Source organism: Rhipicephalus microplus, unplaced genomic scaffold (genome assembly GCF_043290135.1).
Source record: "Rhipicephalus microplus isolate Deutch F79 unplaced genomic scaffold, USDA_Rmic scaffold_449, whole genome shotgun sequence".
In the NCBI taxonomy this organism is placed as follows: domain Eukaryota; kingdom Metazoa; phylum Arthropoda; class Arachnida; order Ixodida; family Ixodidae; genus Rhipicephalus; species Rhipicephalus microplus.
In genome coordinates this window covers 1-19475 of record NW_027465013.1, presented here as the reverse complement: position 1 = coordinate 19475, position 19475 = coordinate 1, and the positions used below count along the sequence as shown (strand labels likewise).

At 45.7% G+C, this 19475-nt stretch overlaps 1 protein-coding gene across 1 annotated transcript in view; it reads left to right on the top strand.

Annotated features, from left to right (window-relative positions):
• Positions 1-4487, top strand: part of LOC142761677 (uridine-cytidine kinase-like 1) — a gene marked incomplete at its 5' end in the record, with an annotated part of 33798 nt that extends 29311 nt beyond the window's left edge. The window contains 1 exon segment of the mRNA XM_075885906.1: positions 1900-4487. Within this exon segment, the coding sequence (XP_075742021.1) occupies positions 1900-1949 (50 nt within the window).
• Positions 4488-19475: the final 14988 nt, after the last annotated feature.

Here is a 19475-nt window from a genome sequence, read left to right as displayed (position 1 = left end):
TAGACTCAAATTATAAATGTCTGCCATTTTTTTCTAATTTTTTGAAATTAAAAACACAAGATTTTATGGTTATCACTGCGTACATGGTACAGACTGAATATATTTAATTACACCGCAATTATTTCCCAGAAGCATTACGGACGTAATTACCCAAAAGCAGACAGAATATACCAGTTAGCTTCAGGACCCTCAAAGAAGTTCTCAAGACAGTCTAGAAAATATCTTGTTTACAGCAAGTATCATCACAGTTACTGAATATCGAACAGTGCCCTGTTTATGCTCCTGGCACAATTGGTTGAAACGGACCGGGCCAGGTCGGGCCGGGCCCAAGCTTCTCGGTGCTGGATATGGGCCGCATTTAAAAACACCGGGTCGGGCCCGGCTCAGGCCGGAAAAATCTGTCCGTGTGGAGTGCTCTAACCCCCACCCACAACTACAGCACACCGCAGTGCCTCTACAGTGTTGTGGTATGCTTCACTGCATAGCGCATACCTGCCAAGTCTCCCGGATTGGCCGGGAGGAGACTCCCGGGTTTCGACTGTTTTTTCCCTTTGTATCGTAGGCATGAAAATATCCCGGAAATCGAAATTTCTGTGCGTGTCTGGCCGCATTGGCAAAAAAGCAGCTCAATCCGCTCCAGGCTTTTTGAACCTACCCCATTCTATTATAAATGAGCTTAAGAGGCGTTCATCTAAACGTACAGTGGAATCTTGGTATTGCGAAATCGCGGCAAATACGAATTTGTGAAAATCTGCGGCCAAATTCCACCATGTCCATTGGGCCTCAATTCCAATACTCCGAACACATTTTCTAATGGCGACGGGTGATACGAACTTTAGTACGGAAACCGTCGAACGAAGGCCGAAAGCAGCGTACTCGAAGCTTTGGACGGAGCTGCGCCATCCCGTCCGTTCACGTGTGTCCCAGGAAGACATATGCGACTTGTTTTGACGGAAATAGATTCTGTTAGTTGTGTTGATCCTTCTTTAACCTTAGTGGGAAACCCTACCCTCGTGTGTTCGGCCACTCTAAGCCACTATAAGACTGCAACGCTGATGTTGGCGCTTGTGATTGAAACCCCCGCCCCTTGTTGTTTTTCGCGATGTTCATTGCTTGTCTTTGGGTTTTTTTCGGCGTCGAAAAAAAAAGGGCAAATAATTCATCCCCCCTCCCCCATTGTTGTGGAAATCTCCCGGATTCAGAATTCTTGAACTTGGACGGTATGATAGTGCAATGGCATTGCGGCAAACTTGACCTTTGAATCCGCTACTGCACGGGAGCGGCACAGTGGCTTTGCTAAAGCATGCAATTCAGACGACGATGACTTCAAGCATTCGAAACATAAGACACCATACCTTGGTGCTATGGGGCCTGTGGCGGTCCCCGTAAAGCATCTGAATTTTCAATCATGTCCAAAAAATCGACGGCTTCGTCATCCTCGTCACTGATGTCTGTTAGCATGTCCCATCCGATATTATAGTTATTTACAACAGCCTGCTGTTTCCTATGTGGCTTTCTTTGTGCTACTGGTTTAGAGCAGCTATCGGTTATAACAATAAAACTTTTGTGGCACTTGAGTATATCGCTTTCAGAAGGCTCAACTGTATACTGGTTAGCTGTCGCTGACAGCTTTGCAGTGATTGTACTCAGTGTGTGTGATTTGGCTTTTTCAAAGTGGTATTGAATTTTTTTAAACCTCCATTTATATTCAATATCCAATAAAATTTTCAGTTGAGACAGTGCTTGTGTTGTTCGTTTCTTTTGCTGTCCTAGAGTTTATTTTGATTTCCGTTCCTTTGTGCATACAAAAGGCTGTTGGAACATGTCGGTCTGTGACGAAAACTTAAGGAATTGGTCTGAACTTTTTGTATATCTTTTCTTTTCTCTTTTTTTTCGCAGGAAATTTCGGAGATCGGTACTTTGGCACCGAAGCACTCGAGTACTTGTGACAAAAGGGACGACCTAATCGGGGGACAGAAAACCTGTCCTCTGCTCCAAAGGGGCCCAGTACAGCTTCCTGCCTTCAATCACACGTGCAATGAAATAGTGCTGCACAAGGCTTTTGATGTGTGACAGACGGTTCTGTGATGCTGACGTCGAATCTCGCCTTCTTCGTCGCAAATCATTGAAGAGAGGCAGTGCCTATTTTTTGTATGTATATATCTCATAATGGGTGACTCGTCTCTGCTTGCCTTAATGTTTCTGCGCGAGAGAGTCCATTCGTCGAATTTCTCGGGACGTTGCGCCAGTAGGCGTTTGGAGCGTGTCAATTGCAGACGTATGGTGCTTGACCTTGCAGTCCTATTGGAATTTGCTGTCACTGTTGTCGTGCTTTTTGGCTTTCCGGTCTTCTTAACTCTTCCAGGGTGACTTCAGCAACACATGTGCATTTTTTTGTTCTTTAACTGTACGGGTGTGCCATTAAGGCACTACGAAATGAACGTGACATTTAACTCTGACTTTGTTTTATACACCACTACTTGCTTTCAGCCCAGGTGATGGAGGGTTTTTTGGGAGCCTTTTGAGTGCCTCGCTCATACCGTTGGGTACAGCCAATCACTCTGCCCAACTGAAGCTACGTAGCATTTTAAGAGCATTTGGGAAAAGCCTAGCTCCTTCATCCTTACCCTTTCAGAGGTGTGTGATGTGTTTTTCACTGCAATTTTTTTAGGAAAAGAGCCTTGCAACTGCTGATGCTTTGCCTGAGGAGTTCGTTAAAAGCAATCATGATGCGCTCTGATCTTTCAGAAACATATGGTGCCGTTATTAATTTGTCATGCAGAAATGTGAGATAACAGACCAGGAAAGTATTTCTTGTAACACGCTACATGTCCAGTATTCACTTGCTTCAGTACAGTACTGCCATTCTTGAGCTTACAGTTGCGGGCGAAAGCAGGATACGGTGTGAAGACTTGCATTTATTGTTTAGTTAACGGATCTCTTATTTTGTTACTCAAAATGAATTTGCTCATGTTGATGATTGCTTTTCGTTTTCGTTGTGATTAAGGGAACATCACATGTTTTGACGTAGAATATTATCATCTAAGTATATTGGCGTAAATGTAATCGTAATTTCCCCATCTTTAAAGGTGTACGTGTCTCGTGCTCGAAATACCAGGCCGTTGTTTTGATGGCAAACCGTATGTGCTGTGTTACTTCAGCTAGTGGTAATGACGTGTTTAGTCAATAGTTAGCAATCGCGTGTAGTACTCTGACAATTCTTGCTAGCGAGGCTGTTATTTGTATTTTGTATTGTCCATTTGATACTATATTTGAAAACTTATGTGCCACAATAGCGTTTGCACATTGCGAGCATTGCGCACTTTCTGGCGAAGTGGTATGTCTTTTGAGTTTTGTGTGAATTGTAAAATGGCACGTTAGTGCTGTTGCGTAGTACGGCTGGCATTGATAAAGCACATTGTTTCTTCTGAATGTGGCTTTTTGTTTAAACGTAGCCATTGTGTCTCGCATTGTGTGTTCTCAGTTGCCCGCTTTAACGTAGTGGTTTGTACTAGCAGTTCAGAACGGTGCAGCCGAGCTGACATTAGCAGTTTACCGCTGTTGTTCCTATTCTGGGTGCACAGAACTTTCTCATTACTTGTCAAAGAGCGCCACTTCACAGTCCAATACACATGATCTTGCAAATGCAGCCATGGGTAGGCTTGTACACTCAAACTCCATTATAGCAAAGGTGCATCTCCCACAAAAGTAAGCTCGTTATATCCAAAAATTCTTTATGAAGGTATATATTTGTAATACCATATGTATTGGAAGATGATTACTTTAATTCGTTATCACCTATATTTCTCTATATCCAGATTCGTTATATCGAGCTTTGAGTGTATATCACAAAGGAGCAAAACCCAACTGCTGCATCATAGTCTTCTTCCTGGTCCATTTTTTATTTTGTGGTGTTATGGCGTCGAGAGAACATATTGACCAGTTAGTCACATTCGTATTACCTATATGGGTGACCGCACTTTTTATTTTGTGCTTTGTTCAAGGCCGTTTATATTTTGAACTTTGGTATGAAGGCATCTAACGTGAAAATATGTTATATCTGAAAGTTGTACGTGTCCGTATTTTTTTCGCGCTGTTATTCATCGGAAGCATTTTGCATTTACCTGCTGTATCCGATAATTGAAATCTGTGGTCGATTTTGTTTGGGTTCATCCTTAGTATTTGTTGCAGTCCACTTGGGTTGGTACCAAGGAGTCATCTGCAAAAGTGAATGACTCCCCATTTGCTGTTGTTCGTAGGATGCACTCTTCACGTGTGATACAAGCCTTGATGCTTTTGGGTATATATGTTTCTTTTCCTTTTTTTTTATATCTGAGTGAGGCATCCTTAGCCTGCCAGGAATGGCCTTAGGTATTTTTTACACACTAGTGGCTGTCCCAACTGTGTAATTTGACAGCATCAAGTCATTTCTTTACACAATTTTGGATATTTCCAATAATGAAATAAAACTGGTACGGTCAACAGTATCTTGTTTGACATTGTGTTGTGGAAAGGCAGAAGAGGGGCCTAAATGGGGTGCTTTCGCTGTTACAGATGAGCAGTCATGCGTGTTTACTGAGCGCACACAAACCCTACACCGGACATTTTCAACTGTGCTTATAAATAAACACACGCACGCACGCGCACACGCACATGCACACACACACACACACACACACACACACACACACACACACACACACACACACACACACACACACACACACACACACACACACACACACACACACACACGTTCAGTATTATCTTTTGATACCCCCCCCCCCATCAAAAAGAAACAACAAAGGAATACCAATTGCACTTGCCTGCTTTCGCTATCTTTGCCACAAAATGATAACTCGTACATAACTAACGAGTAAGAACGACGTCATTCTCTGCAGCATCTCGCACACCTATTTGTTTAATGTCATGTAAATCTGAGGTTTAACTTATCTGAAACCATAATAAGGGACTCCAGCTTAATTTTGCGCTCCTGAGCTTCTTTAGTGTGCACCCAAATATAAGTACACGGGTGTTCTTGTGAGTGGCGCAGCCGCGAGATGGCATCTCCCCCCTCTCCCCAAACGTTCTTTCACCGTGGCATACAGAAAAAAATTACAGTTAAATGTGTGCCCCCCAAACCCCCCCCCCCCCCCCCAAAAAAAAAACTTCTTTCTGCCTACGCCACTAGTTAATTTTTACCCCCCCCTCCTTTCCAAATGTGGCCGCGATGGTCGAAAATCGAGCCCCACATTGAGACGCTGGGGCGCGACGCCGTACCTGCCAAGCAACCACGGCGGGAGGCTCACGGGTCTGCAGTCTTGCAGCACACCCTGCCGCGGTGGTCTAGTGGATAAGGCACTCGGCTGCTGACCCGCATGTCGCGGGATTGAATGCCGGCTGCGGCGGCTGCATTTTAGATGGAGGCGAAAATGCTGTAGACCCGTGTGCTCAGATTTCGGTGCACCATAAAGAACCCCAGGTGGTCGAAATTTCCGGGGCCCTCTACTATGGCGTCTCTATGGTGGTTTCGGGAAGTTAATCCCCACATATCAATGAACCTAATCTCTCCAATATATGAGAAAGAGACTTGCACATGAAGTACTGAAGAAGAGTTAAGGTCCATTTGGCCACTGTGAAGACGAGGGATATGGTGCTACTCTGTGGATGGGGAAGTCGCGGGTTTGATCTCTGCCGGGGCATTTGCAATTGTGCACTGTGTCATGCCAGCGCACGTTAAAAGTACGACAAATAGTTGAAATACCCGGAGCCTTCAACTACGGCGTGACTCGCAATCATATCTTGGTTTCGACGCGTGCAACCCCAGAGAAGTGCTTTGTTAGAAATACCGGCCCTATTTTCCGCCGATGTTGCTTTGTTGCGACGTTTTCGTGAACGCGCGTTTAAATTTTGTAAAACGAAGGTGACAGCGCGAGCTACGCAGTTGCTGTCACATAACAAAAGAAGAGGCCGTCTAAAACGTTTCAAGTTCAGCTAAGGGCTGATGATACGGCTGTTCTTTTAATCTTATTTTGCGCATCACGAGTAGCGCTGATCACGGCGATAAGACTGCATTGTGGCTGCGAGCGAGGCAGTGACGTGTGACAAAACCGACCAATGGGCAAGCGAGAAAAGATTGGCCGTTCGCATCAACGCATGCGCTAAACACCATCGCACGCACGCCTTGGTGATCCAGATGCGCCTGCCATTTCCACGTTTTTATCTCGACGTTGCTATACGTGTGCAAACTGCAGAGCCCGGCGTTGTTGCTGTTGCAGTGAGAATGGCTGTGCTTGACTACAGTATGTGCGTACGTACGTATTTCCATGCGACTTATTCACGGACTGTTTAAGAGCTTCAACCTATGGACCTCGAATACGGGTGAAGTGTTTCGATGAACTTCCGTGCCAAGCAAGCCTGCTGACACGTTGTACCACAGCATCCATCTGCTTAGGTTGCGAGGTGAGACGGCCAACTGTTCGATATGTGCAAGAGACAGTTACCGCCTCGCCAAGGACATTTATATCTGCTCCCAAGTTTCTTCTGCCTGACTCGCCCGCCGTGCGATGCTCGGCAAGTGTTTCCAAGCCTTGGAACGAGTCTAACGCCAATGGCTCTGAAGCTGAGCCAGGGAAGCGTGTGCCCACAAATAACAAGTCATGTCTGCCGTGGACTAGTTTTCCGTTGTGCGCGTGCACCGACCGTCGGCATCGCTGTACAAGGATCGACCTTCGATTCATCGCGGACCACACTCCGAGGAGCAGCGGGGGAACCTCTTGACGGAGTGCTCGGTCATCAGTCAACAAGTAAGACAGTTAGCCCGAGCTGGCGAGGGTGGTACGCAGCTTTGACAATCTGCACGTCAGTTGAATTTTTTTTTTAGTTGACGCTTGCTAGGCGTATGGTTACGCTTTAAAAAACAACAACAACAACAAAAAACGTGAGGTTAGCTGCATCGCCCGAATCTTTGTGGATGTGCCGCGGCCGCGTCGCGTGTTCGACGGGACGAAATATTGGGAGAGGACGGACCACCCGATGGGGCGGTGCGCGTACTCCTACATGTTGTAGGTTCATTTTCCAGGTATAAGTTGACTCATACAGAAAGTTCAGTCTTGACACGCTGAATGATGCCTTCGTCAACGTCAGGGTCTCCTGACGGTATGTCCCCTCTTCGCGTTTTTAACAGGAGTGAGGCTGCCTTTCTCTAGCTCCGTACTTAGACCGACAGGGTGTCGTCGCCTGTTCTCGCGAGCTTATCTCATCTACTGCCATGTTTGCGTTAAAGCCATAGCCAGCACGAAGGTCACTACTTTCGCAGCGGTGTCCGTGTTTGCTAAAGGAGTTGGCTGTTAGCAATTCTTCGCATGACATTACATTGAATCTATTGCTTCAGTCTTAAAGCGGCTCAGTTGTAGATGCGAAGTAGCTCATGACCGAGTTCAGTCAGGTGTGCGTAAACACCGCTTACTGCGCGTGTGCAACAGCTGACCCTAGCACTGTCAGAACGCGCTAAAGCGTTCTGGCCCGTGTAAATGACTGGGTAAGTGGCTGTGGACTCTCGCTCTTACACTCTCTCAGCAATCGCGCGATGGCGTCGGGGAACAGAATTGACCTATACCGGGGTACTTCACAGCGTGACGTCACCGGTGCACATGAAGGCAGTGGTTGGCAAAACAGCCCGCCGGTGGCTGAGCGTGGTACAGTAGCGCGGTGTTTGGGGCTAGTTTTCTTTCCTTTTTGAAAGCTTAAAGTTATTGTGACTGTGGCAACATTTAATCTAGTATGTGTATAGCTGCCATCTGCGACGCGCAAATTTCTGCATGTTAACCTAACAGAATTGCGCACCGTATGCAGCAATACGCCTCCCTTTGAAAGCTGAGATTTTCGAGAATAGCAAACCACAGAAATATCTGTCGAGGGAATGCATACACACGCAGCGCTGCCGTGCAGAATGATCCCGCCAACGAAACTTTCTTGAACTTGTGGTTGCTCGGAAAAGGAAGAAGACACTATTTTCTGCAGCCCTTGCAGAGCACGGCTCAGCGCCTTGTAGGGAATGGGAGGATGGGGTATGTAAAACAATATTGGAAAGATAAAGTGAGATAAAGAAATAAGACAGGCAAGCGACAGAAAAAGAAGATAGGAAGGTTGGGAGCCGGTTGAAGACGTCCGAGGACGGGGCACCACACGGCGAGAGCTGCACGGCGTCAGGAGTTCGCGGAGGACGAACCAGTCAGTGAGAGCTACGCTGGCGTCGGAGATCGCGCGTGGAAGAACCGTTCAGCTTGTAATTCTAACCAGCACCTGCTCCAAGGGAGGGGATGGTCAGCGGGACAGTGACGTCACGCTGTTTGCAAACAAGAAGAGGTCTATTCTGCAGACTGGCAGAACCCACGTGCTCCAGCGTGGCTATCAAGTCGGATTAAAAAAAATCGCTGGAGTGGAAATTATTGCGCCAAAGTGAAGCCATAGAGAAATAAAGAAAGGTGAAGAGTGGACACTCCCGTAGACCCCAGCGGCCCAATCGACCCTAGCACACCTGGTGGTTGGTGAGAGCAAGTGGCGTGCGCTTCCTGTTTCGGTTTCACTGGCGCAAATTTTGAATATTTATTTTTATTTTAATTTTTTTTTATTTCGATTAAGTTATAATAAAGAGAGATGCAGGTAGTGATAATTCACTACGATTTTGTTCATCGCGCTTGTTCTTGTTCTTTTGTTCACTTGTTGATCACTTGTTCTTTTGGAACAAGTGATCAATGTATATATCAGTCAAAGAGACAGAGTATCCGCAATGTTTTATTCAAAGGCAAGGTAGAGTCTGAGAATATAAAAAGCACAACATGACAAAGGTAGACAACAAATGCATCTCGCCTTACAAATAAATTGTAACAAATATTGTAACAAATACAGAGAGAACACAGACAACGCACACATCGCTAGAGTTGGCAGAAGCCGAGAAGCTGGTGAAGTATGACACACCGGACCCGTGGGTAAGTAAAGATCTATGGCAAAAACACAGCGCACAATGCTGAAGAAGAAGGAAGAAGTGACATATACACAGCAATGAAGTCGCGAATCACGCCTGGGGTTAACCAAAATAATGCATAGAAAAAAAGAGTGCACAGAAACCACACAACACAATATAGCAGAAAGGCAAAGCTGCAGTGTGCTGGCTGTGCTTAAGAACAGCTAGCCCAAAATGAAAAAAAAAAAAGCAGAGACTTGATGCCTGCTTGTCCTCAGAAAAGTAGGGCTTTGCAGCTTGCTCACTACGTGAAAGACAAACTTTATGCTACAACACTGGCAGGTCTTGTGGATCTTCTTATCATCAAAAACTTAAGATCCCAAGTGATTTGCGTCTGGGTGTTGTTGTGACGCTTGCGAGCTAGATAAATAGATTGTAGTCATCACTTATCCAGAATTGTGGACCTTAATTGGTGTTACGAGAGCGGTATTACAGGGCTAATAAATAGCAGAAGGAAACTACTTTGGCTCATTATTTTTCACAAAGGCTCTACATCGTACGTTATCACTCACAAGCTATATAAAAATAAAATGGCAGCATCCGCAGCCCCATCAAACGCTACAAGTTTGGGTATTCTTTTGAAAATTTTGATGGGCGAGATGAGGAGGTTGATGAGAAGCTAAAATACAAAAAGCGTGATAACGTGAACTGTGCCCACTTCATACTGTGTTCCTTACCCGCTCGAAGACATTTCAACAAGCGGTTTTTTTATCGATATATTACTTGAGCTGGAGAGATAAGGCATACACAGTGACCAAGCGACCCACAGTAAAGTGTACAGTTCGGCCCGCATTTGCTACAAAAAATACAGACAGGATACCCAACATTCTTTTTAAGGTTATGCAAATCACTTCGAGCGAATACACAGTGTCCTACTCCTCATAGGCGGGTAACCAAAGCAATGTATGCAACGAATGAGTGGTTAGTTTGGTGAGGCTGTCTCCGCAGTCCTTTTGATATGTTTTCCGCTGTGCTGCTACTTTGGCTTGCAGATGTTTAATGGTTTGCTTGTACTTATTGATGGAGACATTGTCGCTGGCACACAGGAACGCACTGCAATAAACAAAAAAATGGATGTAAAAGCGAAGAACAACTAATCCCATACGAGCACTTTCCTCGCTCTTTCAGACCCAAGGTGCACAACTTTCTGTGGTGCAAAGTTTTCGATTCCACAACCTAAAAACAAACCATTCACAATGTTGACAATGCACACAAAAAATGAAAATCACTGAGAGCCCACCCTTACATTTTGTAAGTGCACACGTAGTGTCCTTTTGAGGATAGTTTCCTCAGAATGTCCTAAACATAAAATAGCACATTAAAAACAGCTGCAATAAAAGCATAGTCACCATTTTCTCTAGGGCACTCAGGACGTGGAGCTGTTGGCAAAGACATCTTCTGGAGGGTCTTGTGAAGCTTGTTCAGTGCCTCGGACAGTGCTGTCGGAACAACCTTGCGAGCGGCCTGCGGAGTCTCAATATCAATCCACTCTGGTGTTGAAGTGAACATACAACTTGCCAGTCACACAAGTTCCTTTTGTGACAGCTGAACGACTGGTCAAGGTTTCTCCGGCAAGACGAAGTCAGCAGAAATTCTTTCACCAGCTACAAGGGAGCTGCACCCTGCAGAGGTTTGGTCAACAGTCAATTTGGGTAAAAAAATAATAATTCGCGACACTGAACGACACCCTGTTCATCGGGGCACCTCAATGTGTGGGAGCCGCCTTTTTGAAGCCTCTACCGCAGGTCCTGAAGAAATGAAATTACGACAATGTGTCAGTAAGAGGCTTAAAATAACACAAACTGAAGCTCATCTGCACCTTGCAGTGCAGCTTCTGCAGTCATGTCACAGTCACTATTTGAAGCGACGCTCAGAAAATCTGCATATATGTGCAGTTGGTACAAGTTACAAAGCTTGTAGCATGGGGAAACTTAAACAACTCTTTCAAACGCATAAAATTGGTAGAACGTGGAAGAAAAGAGAAGGCACCAACAAGGAAACAAGTAATTTGTGATTTTTGGAATTATCAACAGTGCCAGCTTTCACTGATGAAAGGTACAGTGCTCGCGTCCGTGGCAGACGCAGCACGCGTCGCCTCGGCTTGACGCCGTGCCGCCTATGCTATACTGCATACGTTGCACAATGTTCCCGTCTAGCCGCCGCATAGAGCCGCAAACTTTCTTTTTAGCGAACCTCCCCCGTCCTTACAAGCTACAGAAAAAGGTTACAATTGCGTGAATGAGACGCCACGTAAGAAACAAACTCGCACACACGAAGCGCAACGTGTGTGTGTGCATCTTTCTATGTTTGTTGCATGGTGTCTTATTCGCGCAGGTGTAACCGTTTTCTGAAAAAAAATGACCGAACAAGACCAACAACATGTCATTCAACAAGCTTCGCTGAAAACGTGCCTCACCTGTTATCTCACGCTTGAAAACGCCGACGCAGCCGACGTTGACGAAAGCGACGAAAGCTTCTCGCTGTCAGTCATGCATGGGCTTGTCGCTGGGTGGATGGTGTTTATGACAGTACGGCTGAAGAAAAATAATCGCGTAAGGTGTGTTGAATAAATTGTTTTTATGTATAAAGAACATACCTAGTTTGGGCGTGTAATTATTATTTTGTGAAAACAATTCTGTTGCATTGATTATAACTGTTTTTTTTTTTGCGCTTGCGCCCTCTGACGTTTGATGAGAGCACTAGTTGATTACGTAATCGTGACGCACTTCCTGAGGCCAGGTTTCGCGGAGTGTCCTCTCTTGTCCTTCTTCTTTCTCTATGGTGAAGCCATTCCTCTGGCAAGGTAGTGGCTGTGGCGGCCATCTTACTAGGAGCATGATAAAGTATCACCGTTCAGCGATTAAAAACGAAGCGTTTCCTTCGCACTCCCAATGAGTTTAATGTGGGAGCTTTTTCGTGTCACATAGTGCTCCAAGTGCGTCTTACAGTTACCTAGTTTTCCTCAGTGAGCCTCTAATTGGAGGCAAAGTTCTTTGAAGATTCAGTTATCCATACTCGTTTCTGCGCGTTATTTCGTCGAGAACAACTATCTTTTAATACAGAACTAACGTAGCATTTACATAAAATATCAAGCCACTTGATCTTTGATCTGAAGAGCATGTTTCCGCCATCTTGGCAGTGGTAAAAGGTGGCTTCACTTCTGCTGGCAAGGCATTGCGGAAGCTTCCACTCAGCAATTTTTCTTTAATCCTCCTTGGTGGCGATCAACCCGCGTGGCGTGCTCAACAAGAGTTCGGGACAAGTGACACTAACAGAAAAATTACAGTAAATTCATGGTACGCTCCACTTTGCGCGTTGACATCGTGCAAGGTGCGCGTGATGAACGGAAATCAACCCGTTAGCTGCTGCACATTCTACTCATGGTTCCCTCTGGTGGGAGATGGCGTAATGTTTTTCAAAGTGCGGAGTACTATTCTCCGGCTGTCGTATGCGGTCGTTCCTTCGCGTAACATTGGCAAAGCTATGTATACAAATGAAAACTAGAGGAAGCCAGCGAGAAATTGAAGGGTCAATGAAAGCGAAATTAGAGAGAAAGTGGAGATGAACAGAAAAAAGGACAAAAATAAAACAACAATGAGAATAAGAGAGGGAGACAGAATAGCAACACCGAAGAGTAAACAAGAAGGCTGCCCAGCGCTGCAGTTTCTCCAGGGTTTTCCACCCCTGGTGAGAAGGTGCCTTAATGTTGAATTGGAAAGACGCCCGTAAATTGTGTAGTTCACACACCTGAAAACTAGGAAAGTCGCTCTCAGGCACAATTAATGAGGCAATCTCATAAAAGACTAATTGTAGGACCCGAAGTGTCATATATTCATCGTTGGTTTCCACATTTTACCCTCATGAAGACCGTGCACTGCGTGAAGCCATGCGATTGTGTTTGAGAAACAATGATGGCGGAAAGAATTAAGGCCTGAAGTTGCATCTCTTTACGAGCTGCTCTATACGCAGTACATACATGAACCTATCGTCGAAGGTTGTGCATCCATCACGTATATCGTGCTTGAGGCCCACGGGATGGCTTAATGCTCTCGCATAGTAGAGTACCAAGTACTCTAAATCGTCAACCACTTCTTCCAAACACAGTTCTGTGCAAAACTAATCAGCGGGACAGTTTACTTTTATTATAGCTATAGCAAAACAACCAACACGAACGCAGACGTCCGATACCTCTGCCAGACTTCTACTTGAGGAATTAGAGGGGTACTGACTCAAAACCTTTGGCCTCGCGTTTTTGTTAGTCATTACACGACACATCGTTTGCTGCAGCACGCGACAGATAATTATTTACAGGCTCCTCATTAGGAATCAGTTTCGTTTTGAGAGAGCTCCAAAAACTGGGTGAAAATGTCGCCACCTAGCGTGTGCAGCTTTTGACAACGTCAGCACGCAGAACTGTGACACACTTCCACACAGTCCGCTTGAAGAATTACATTCGAATAAGAAACGGGACTGCAATACCACCCAAACAAACAAATTTCTAAGCTGCGCCACGGCCACGCACTCGCAACCAGCCACCGATAAATATATACCACGGAACGGCGGTAACAAATGCGGCAAAGAAAAATGGTGGATATGACGTCATGATAACTTGTTTTGTTGACTGCAGCGTGGTGACGTGTTGGAAGTAGGGAGTCACCTAGGGGTCCCCTTCGATGGTGTCAATGGCACGATAGAGTCGAGGGTTTGCCCAAACTTCAAATTCTTTTAAAATACCTTTCCAGCTATATTCGCTGTTGACATTTTGAAGATACTATACTAATGTTCCTAAAAATCAACCGTACAGGCTATCTCGGCCGCGTAAATTTGTTTCAGTGCTCCTTTTAAGGTTCACTTACAAGTCTCTCCGAACACACCTGGAGAAGCCCCTATTTGCCCAGAGAATTAGCTATAGGGGGCAGCACTGTCACCGCGCTAGTGTGGATGGGCAGCCGGTGGCGCGCACACCTATGCTAAAGTGAGCTAGAATACTTTACCTATGTACGCAGCGGCGCTTTTTTGTGAGTGGTGTGGGCGAATTGCCAGCCCAGCATTCTACCACTGAGCCACGCCGATGCTTGGGGACTTGTTGGCAAACTTGCCACCTTGTCCAGCCGGACCATCGCACATAATCGGCTGATTTCACGTCGGTTTGTGCGTTCGCGGCTGTGTAACCGTAGGTAACAGTGTGTGCTTTCATAAGTGCTATATCCTGATAAGCTGTACGCTTCGCATTGGCATTGGCCGTGTTTTTGGTGACAGAACAAGTGGCGAAGAAGAAATTGCGCCTTTGGGAAGGGAAATGAACACAAGCAGACAATCACTCTGTGGTATTAGAACTCGGAGTGGCACGGGAACCTGTAAGAAAAGGTCACTCGCCTGGTATGAAAATAAAAATAACCGAGCTGTTGAAAGCAAGAGACATGATTATCAAGCACCAAACAGGCTAAGTCCCTTCTCAATTACCGATTGCAATTCGTCATCTCTTGCTTGCTCATTGTAAATGGAAGGGTGTTTGAACCTGCCTGACCCCTTTCGTTTGATAACACACACGTGAATTTTATCACCAGACTGTACGTGTGGTTTCCGTGACTTACGCTTCACTGCCTAATGAACCGAAGAAAGCTTTTGTTAGACGAATCGTCCTATCCAGTTAGCTGGCGAGCAAGCGTGTTTGGTTCGAAGGTATCAATTTGGCTTTGTGAACTATAGTAACGATTCACATTCACTGTGCTGAGCCTGCGAAAATTACAATGGCGATGCGCGAGTTTAAAGATACGTATTTATTTCTCCTGCAGAAGGCGAGCTAGCGAAATGTATTGCGCCAACATTTGCACAAGTCTTGTCAACACAGCTGCAGACATTGGATGTTTTAGGAGAAAGAGGTGTGTGGTCGTCCTCGTAATTTTTAGCATCAACTGTTTCTAGGTATGCGTTTGTTGCCAAAACGCACCGAGGTGCTCATACCATTCTTCACGCATCATTGCCACGTGTTAAATCCTTGCAGCTAAGAGCTTTTCCATGCCGTCCGATTCCCTCTTTGACGTCATCGAGGAAGAGGTATTGTCGGATGTGCCTCCAGCAGTCTTCGTTCAAGGCATCCAGTTGCGTGCAGCCATCGTCGGAAGGATGGCAGACGACACTCTCCTCGACGACTCCTGCCAACTTCATGAATCCGTCCAAGGTTTCCAGTCCTTCCAACCGGTCTCGTATGGAGTTCACGAGTTCTGCTCTCTCCACTTTCAAGAGCTCGGCGACCTCGACCAGCAGCGCAGGATGCTGCATGACACGCTGCAAGGCTCCGTTCACATACCTGCACGGGAACAGTGTTTTCAGCAGCGAATAACACTAAAGAAATATTCTTAGATACCCACTAAAACGCAGTTCTTTATTGGAGTTCTCGGTCAACGTGCGTGATGAAAATATTCCCTGTGTTATCACCATTTGACATCACCATCACAGCTCAGAGCCGACATTTGGGGCATCATCATGAAGTTACCGTGATGTAAATCACGTGACTTTCAATGACGCCATCATATGACATTTTGGAACGAAAGGTGGGCCTCTCGTACACTGCAAAAGCACGCAAGGAGCCTGCAGGCTCAAGTTTTGCCGACATCAAAGTTTTTGAATTGGAGACTTCTCTATTCGAAGTTGCCTCTGTTAGCTGAGCTTTTGCAAGTGTGGTTTCCCGCCCTGACCTCCGTGACCCAAAGCAGGACAAAAAAAAAAAAGTTTGGCGCGGGAAACTTTCCCGGGGGAGGTAGAGAGCTAAATACGACCGACTGTGAACACGAAGGAGATGATGGCTCTCGACTCTGGTTCATTTTAGCCATATTCACGAAAGATGCGAGTATTTTTCTCTTACGTGAGGTACATGCAACAGCGGACCCGTCGGCATACTTACCAGAGTTTGAACACTGCTTGCTTAAACTGCATTATGTCATTTCTGAATGACAGGGACTGAAACGTAAGATGACGATGATAAACTGATCTTGGGCCTTGTAGCATGGAAAGTACTGAAAAAGCTGGTGGATTTTCGCTTAGATACCTTAGTAATGTAGACTTGCATTCTTGCTCGGTCTCTAGGTGTGAGGAGTGTAAGGGGTGGGCCTTGTGATGCCTGTGGGCTGAAGGCCGAATTCACGTGTGATCAGTAATCTCATTTGAGAAAGTAGTGATGGCCATTTCTTCGTCACTAGCATTTGCACTATCACATATAGCTGCAGTTTTGTTACAAATTATTCCGATATGAGCAGTTTTGTGAATATGAATCCGTATATGTGCTTCACTCCAGCAATAACGGAGCGTTCTCCTCGAGTGACTCACTTTAGTGCGGCACGGCGTTAGCTCACGAGATCATTGCAATTTTCGCAGCAATTAGTGAGGTGTTGGGCTGTAGTGAATTGGCATTACTATGAGGAGGGTGACGATTTGCTTGCAGTGAACCTAGAGCGGTTCGTTATCATATGTGAGTGAGTGAGCCATATAACTGCCGAACGGGCATATCAGACACACAGGTCTCGCATTTCTGTTCGTGTCACCATATATGGCTGTGGACCCGCCACGGATGTCAAGTTGCTATCGGGCTGGACTGTTGACCAGCAGGTCACCGTATCGAATACCCGCTGCGGCAGCCTTACTTTCGATGGAGGAAAACGTGATTGAGGCCCAAGTACTCATTTTTTTGGGTAACGTTAAAGAAGCCCGGGTGGTCGGATTTCCGGAGCCCTCCACAGTGACGTCTCTCATCACAGGGCGATTCCGGGACATTAAACCCCGGGCAATATTATTGCTATACATCGCTGTGTTTTTTAATAATTAAAACAGGGAGAATGGTTTGAATCAGGCGCAACGAGGTGACATTCGGGGTAGACACAGTGTGATAATCGCTGTTGCAGTTAAACTACATAACTCCCTCCAAGGCAAACTTCTAAGAATACAAACGGCCACGTGAGTCGGAGATTTACTGTCACGCCAAATGGCATGCATAAATATTCATGTGTGGTGCACAAGATGAAGTTAGGTGCACAAACAGAGCGGAAAGATGCCATACCCTGAAACTCTAACAGAACATTATCGATCACCGTCACAGTCAGTCTTCTTTCCAGTCTTAAGAAGCCTTACATAAAAAAAAAAAAAAAAAAACTGATGCACGTGGCGTTGCATGCGGAATCAAACGTAATTAAAGACAACTGAATCCGAATATTCACCTCGAAAACCGTTGTACATGTTGTCCACCATCCATTTCAACCAAATCTAGGTATTTCATGTGAAATAGAAGAAATGGTTAAGCTGGAAGCTTCCTCTACATTCTATAACGAATATTTCTTCAGACTGTCTAGCTGGAAAAGCACAGCAGTTTCCATAATTCAAGTGCTTGAAAATATGGAACGAGTAAATTATATTGCAATTGTGATGGACATGTTGAAATTAGGCATGCTACATTTAAAAGAAAGTAATAGACAGTTGTAGTATACCGGGCTTAGCGGGACAGCGGGCCTACCGTGATGGCGGGATTGAAGTTCGCATGCGCAGATACGTACGTTACCCGTGTCGCTTACCATACGCGTGCTATTTTTCAGGTTTAACGTTACTGTGTTAGCGTGGTGTATGTAGTATGCGTAAACATGGCTGCTTTTTGGACGCCCACTTCAAAGTGATTTTCGCATAGCTGTTGAGTCACTTCATTCGCAGCACACGGCGGTTTAAAATGACATTGCTTGCCTTCAGTTAGCTTCGATGATTGAGTATTACAGATAAGCTAACGTAATTTTTGAGATAGCTTCCCATTCCAAACGTCTTTAGGCCTAACTAGAATATAGATATAAACAAATTGGCAACATAAACGTTTTCGCGTTTGGTGCGTGCTTCCTAATTATTTTTTATTACTGAAATAAACTTCAACGATGCTTCGCGTGGTGGCACAGGCCAAACATTCTCGTTTTCTTTTCCTTTTGGGGGTTATTTACCTTATCAATCCTCTGATAAGTGGCGCCACCATGCCAGCTAAAGGCCTTGGGGTCATTGAGGAAAAAAAACTGATAGGGCGTGACGTCATATTCGTGAAGCCGCTAGAGTTACTGTATATGCTACCTTTAGGTAGCCTAAAGGTAGCATATACAGTAACGCTAGAAGCCGCCGCATCGTAAACCTCCTAGCAGAGAAGCAGATAAACACTTCGCGATTTCTGGCGAGCAGTCGCCCCAGCCATCGCGGCGGGCTTGGAAACGGCGCCTGCGGAGTGGTAGGTGTTTTCTGTCGGTGGTGAGTCGATTCGCTAGTGCTGCTTCTTTTGCGTGTTTTTTAGAGAAGCTGTACAATGTCCAGCTGTAGTGTACATTCGGTGCGAATCGCGTGCACGGCCGGATTTACCTGGTGGCACTTTTCACGTATGTTCGCTTCACAGTTGGTCAATAATGCATAATATTTGCATTAGGAGCTCTCAGCTCTACGCTCCGTTGGTTCTTACTCATTGTGTCAACTGAGAACATACTCGAACTTTCGGTTTTAGTGTTGCAGGCATTGTGGCGCGTTTTTAGAACTTCTGTCGTTCATACGAAGTGACAATAAACTATTCTTGTTGTCGAAATAGGTGTGTCTGTTTTGTACAGTGTGTGCTCGCTACGTGTTGTGTGTGCACTGGAATTACATACTTTACGTGCACGATTACGTATACAAGGCAGTGGTGCCTTCTTACAAACGTGAAGTAGGTCAAGTACTATTCTGGCGTTGCACGGAATAGCTACAAAGCAAGCTCCCAAAACCGTGCATTTCCACACTGACGCTACATAGGAACAAGGAACCTGCTAATCAGCCCGTAGGTTGGGAAATCTGGCTAAGAGAGAAGAAAAAGAAGGCATTAAGGCGAGCAGAACACGGAAGTCACTGCCGGGTGAGTTCGAGTGCGATGATTCAGGGGCTGAATGTTTTCGATTACGCTTCGTACCTGTGCTTTCTGTGCTGTTGCACAAAAACAGTCCACGAAGTATTTCAGCACGCCCCGCTCAGGCATGCCACGCACGAACAGTCTGGGAAGGTGTGCTCGCAACATTTTACTGCATTCAAGCCATGCAATACGCGATAAGTTTACGCCGGGACGATAGGTCCGCGCAGAAGCGAACCAGCGCCGAGAGCACGCCGCGGAGAGTATGCTGCTTAGTTTGCCCCATACCGGTTTGTTTGCCCCATAAATTTGACGTCACTTCCGCCACACTTCTCGCAATGCATTGGGGTACGATAAGGCCTCTCCTGAGTTTTTCCTTCCTCCATGCCTGGGGCACGTAAACCACGTAAACGCCGTCCTGCTAAGCTATAAGGCGCTATCCACAGTGAACCGTTGCTGAACGATAACGCCATTCCCTTAACCCCAGTGGTCACACTAATGGTAAACTATAACTGTCTAATTTGCGACTCAGTAAACCTCAAATCTTAAAAGAATAACTCACAAAGC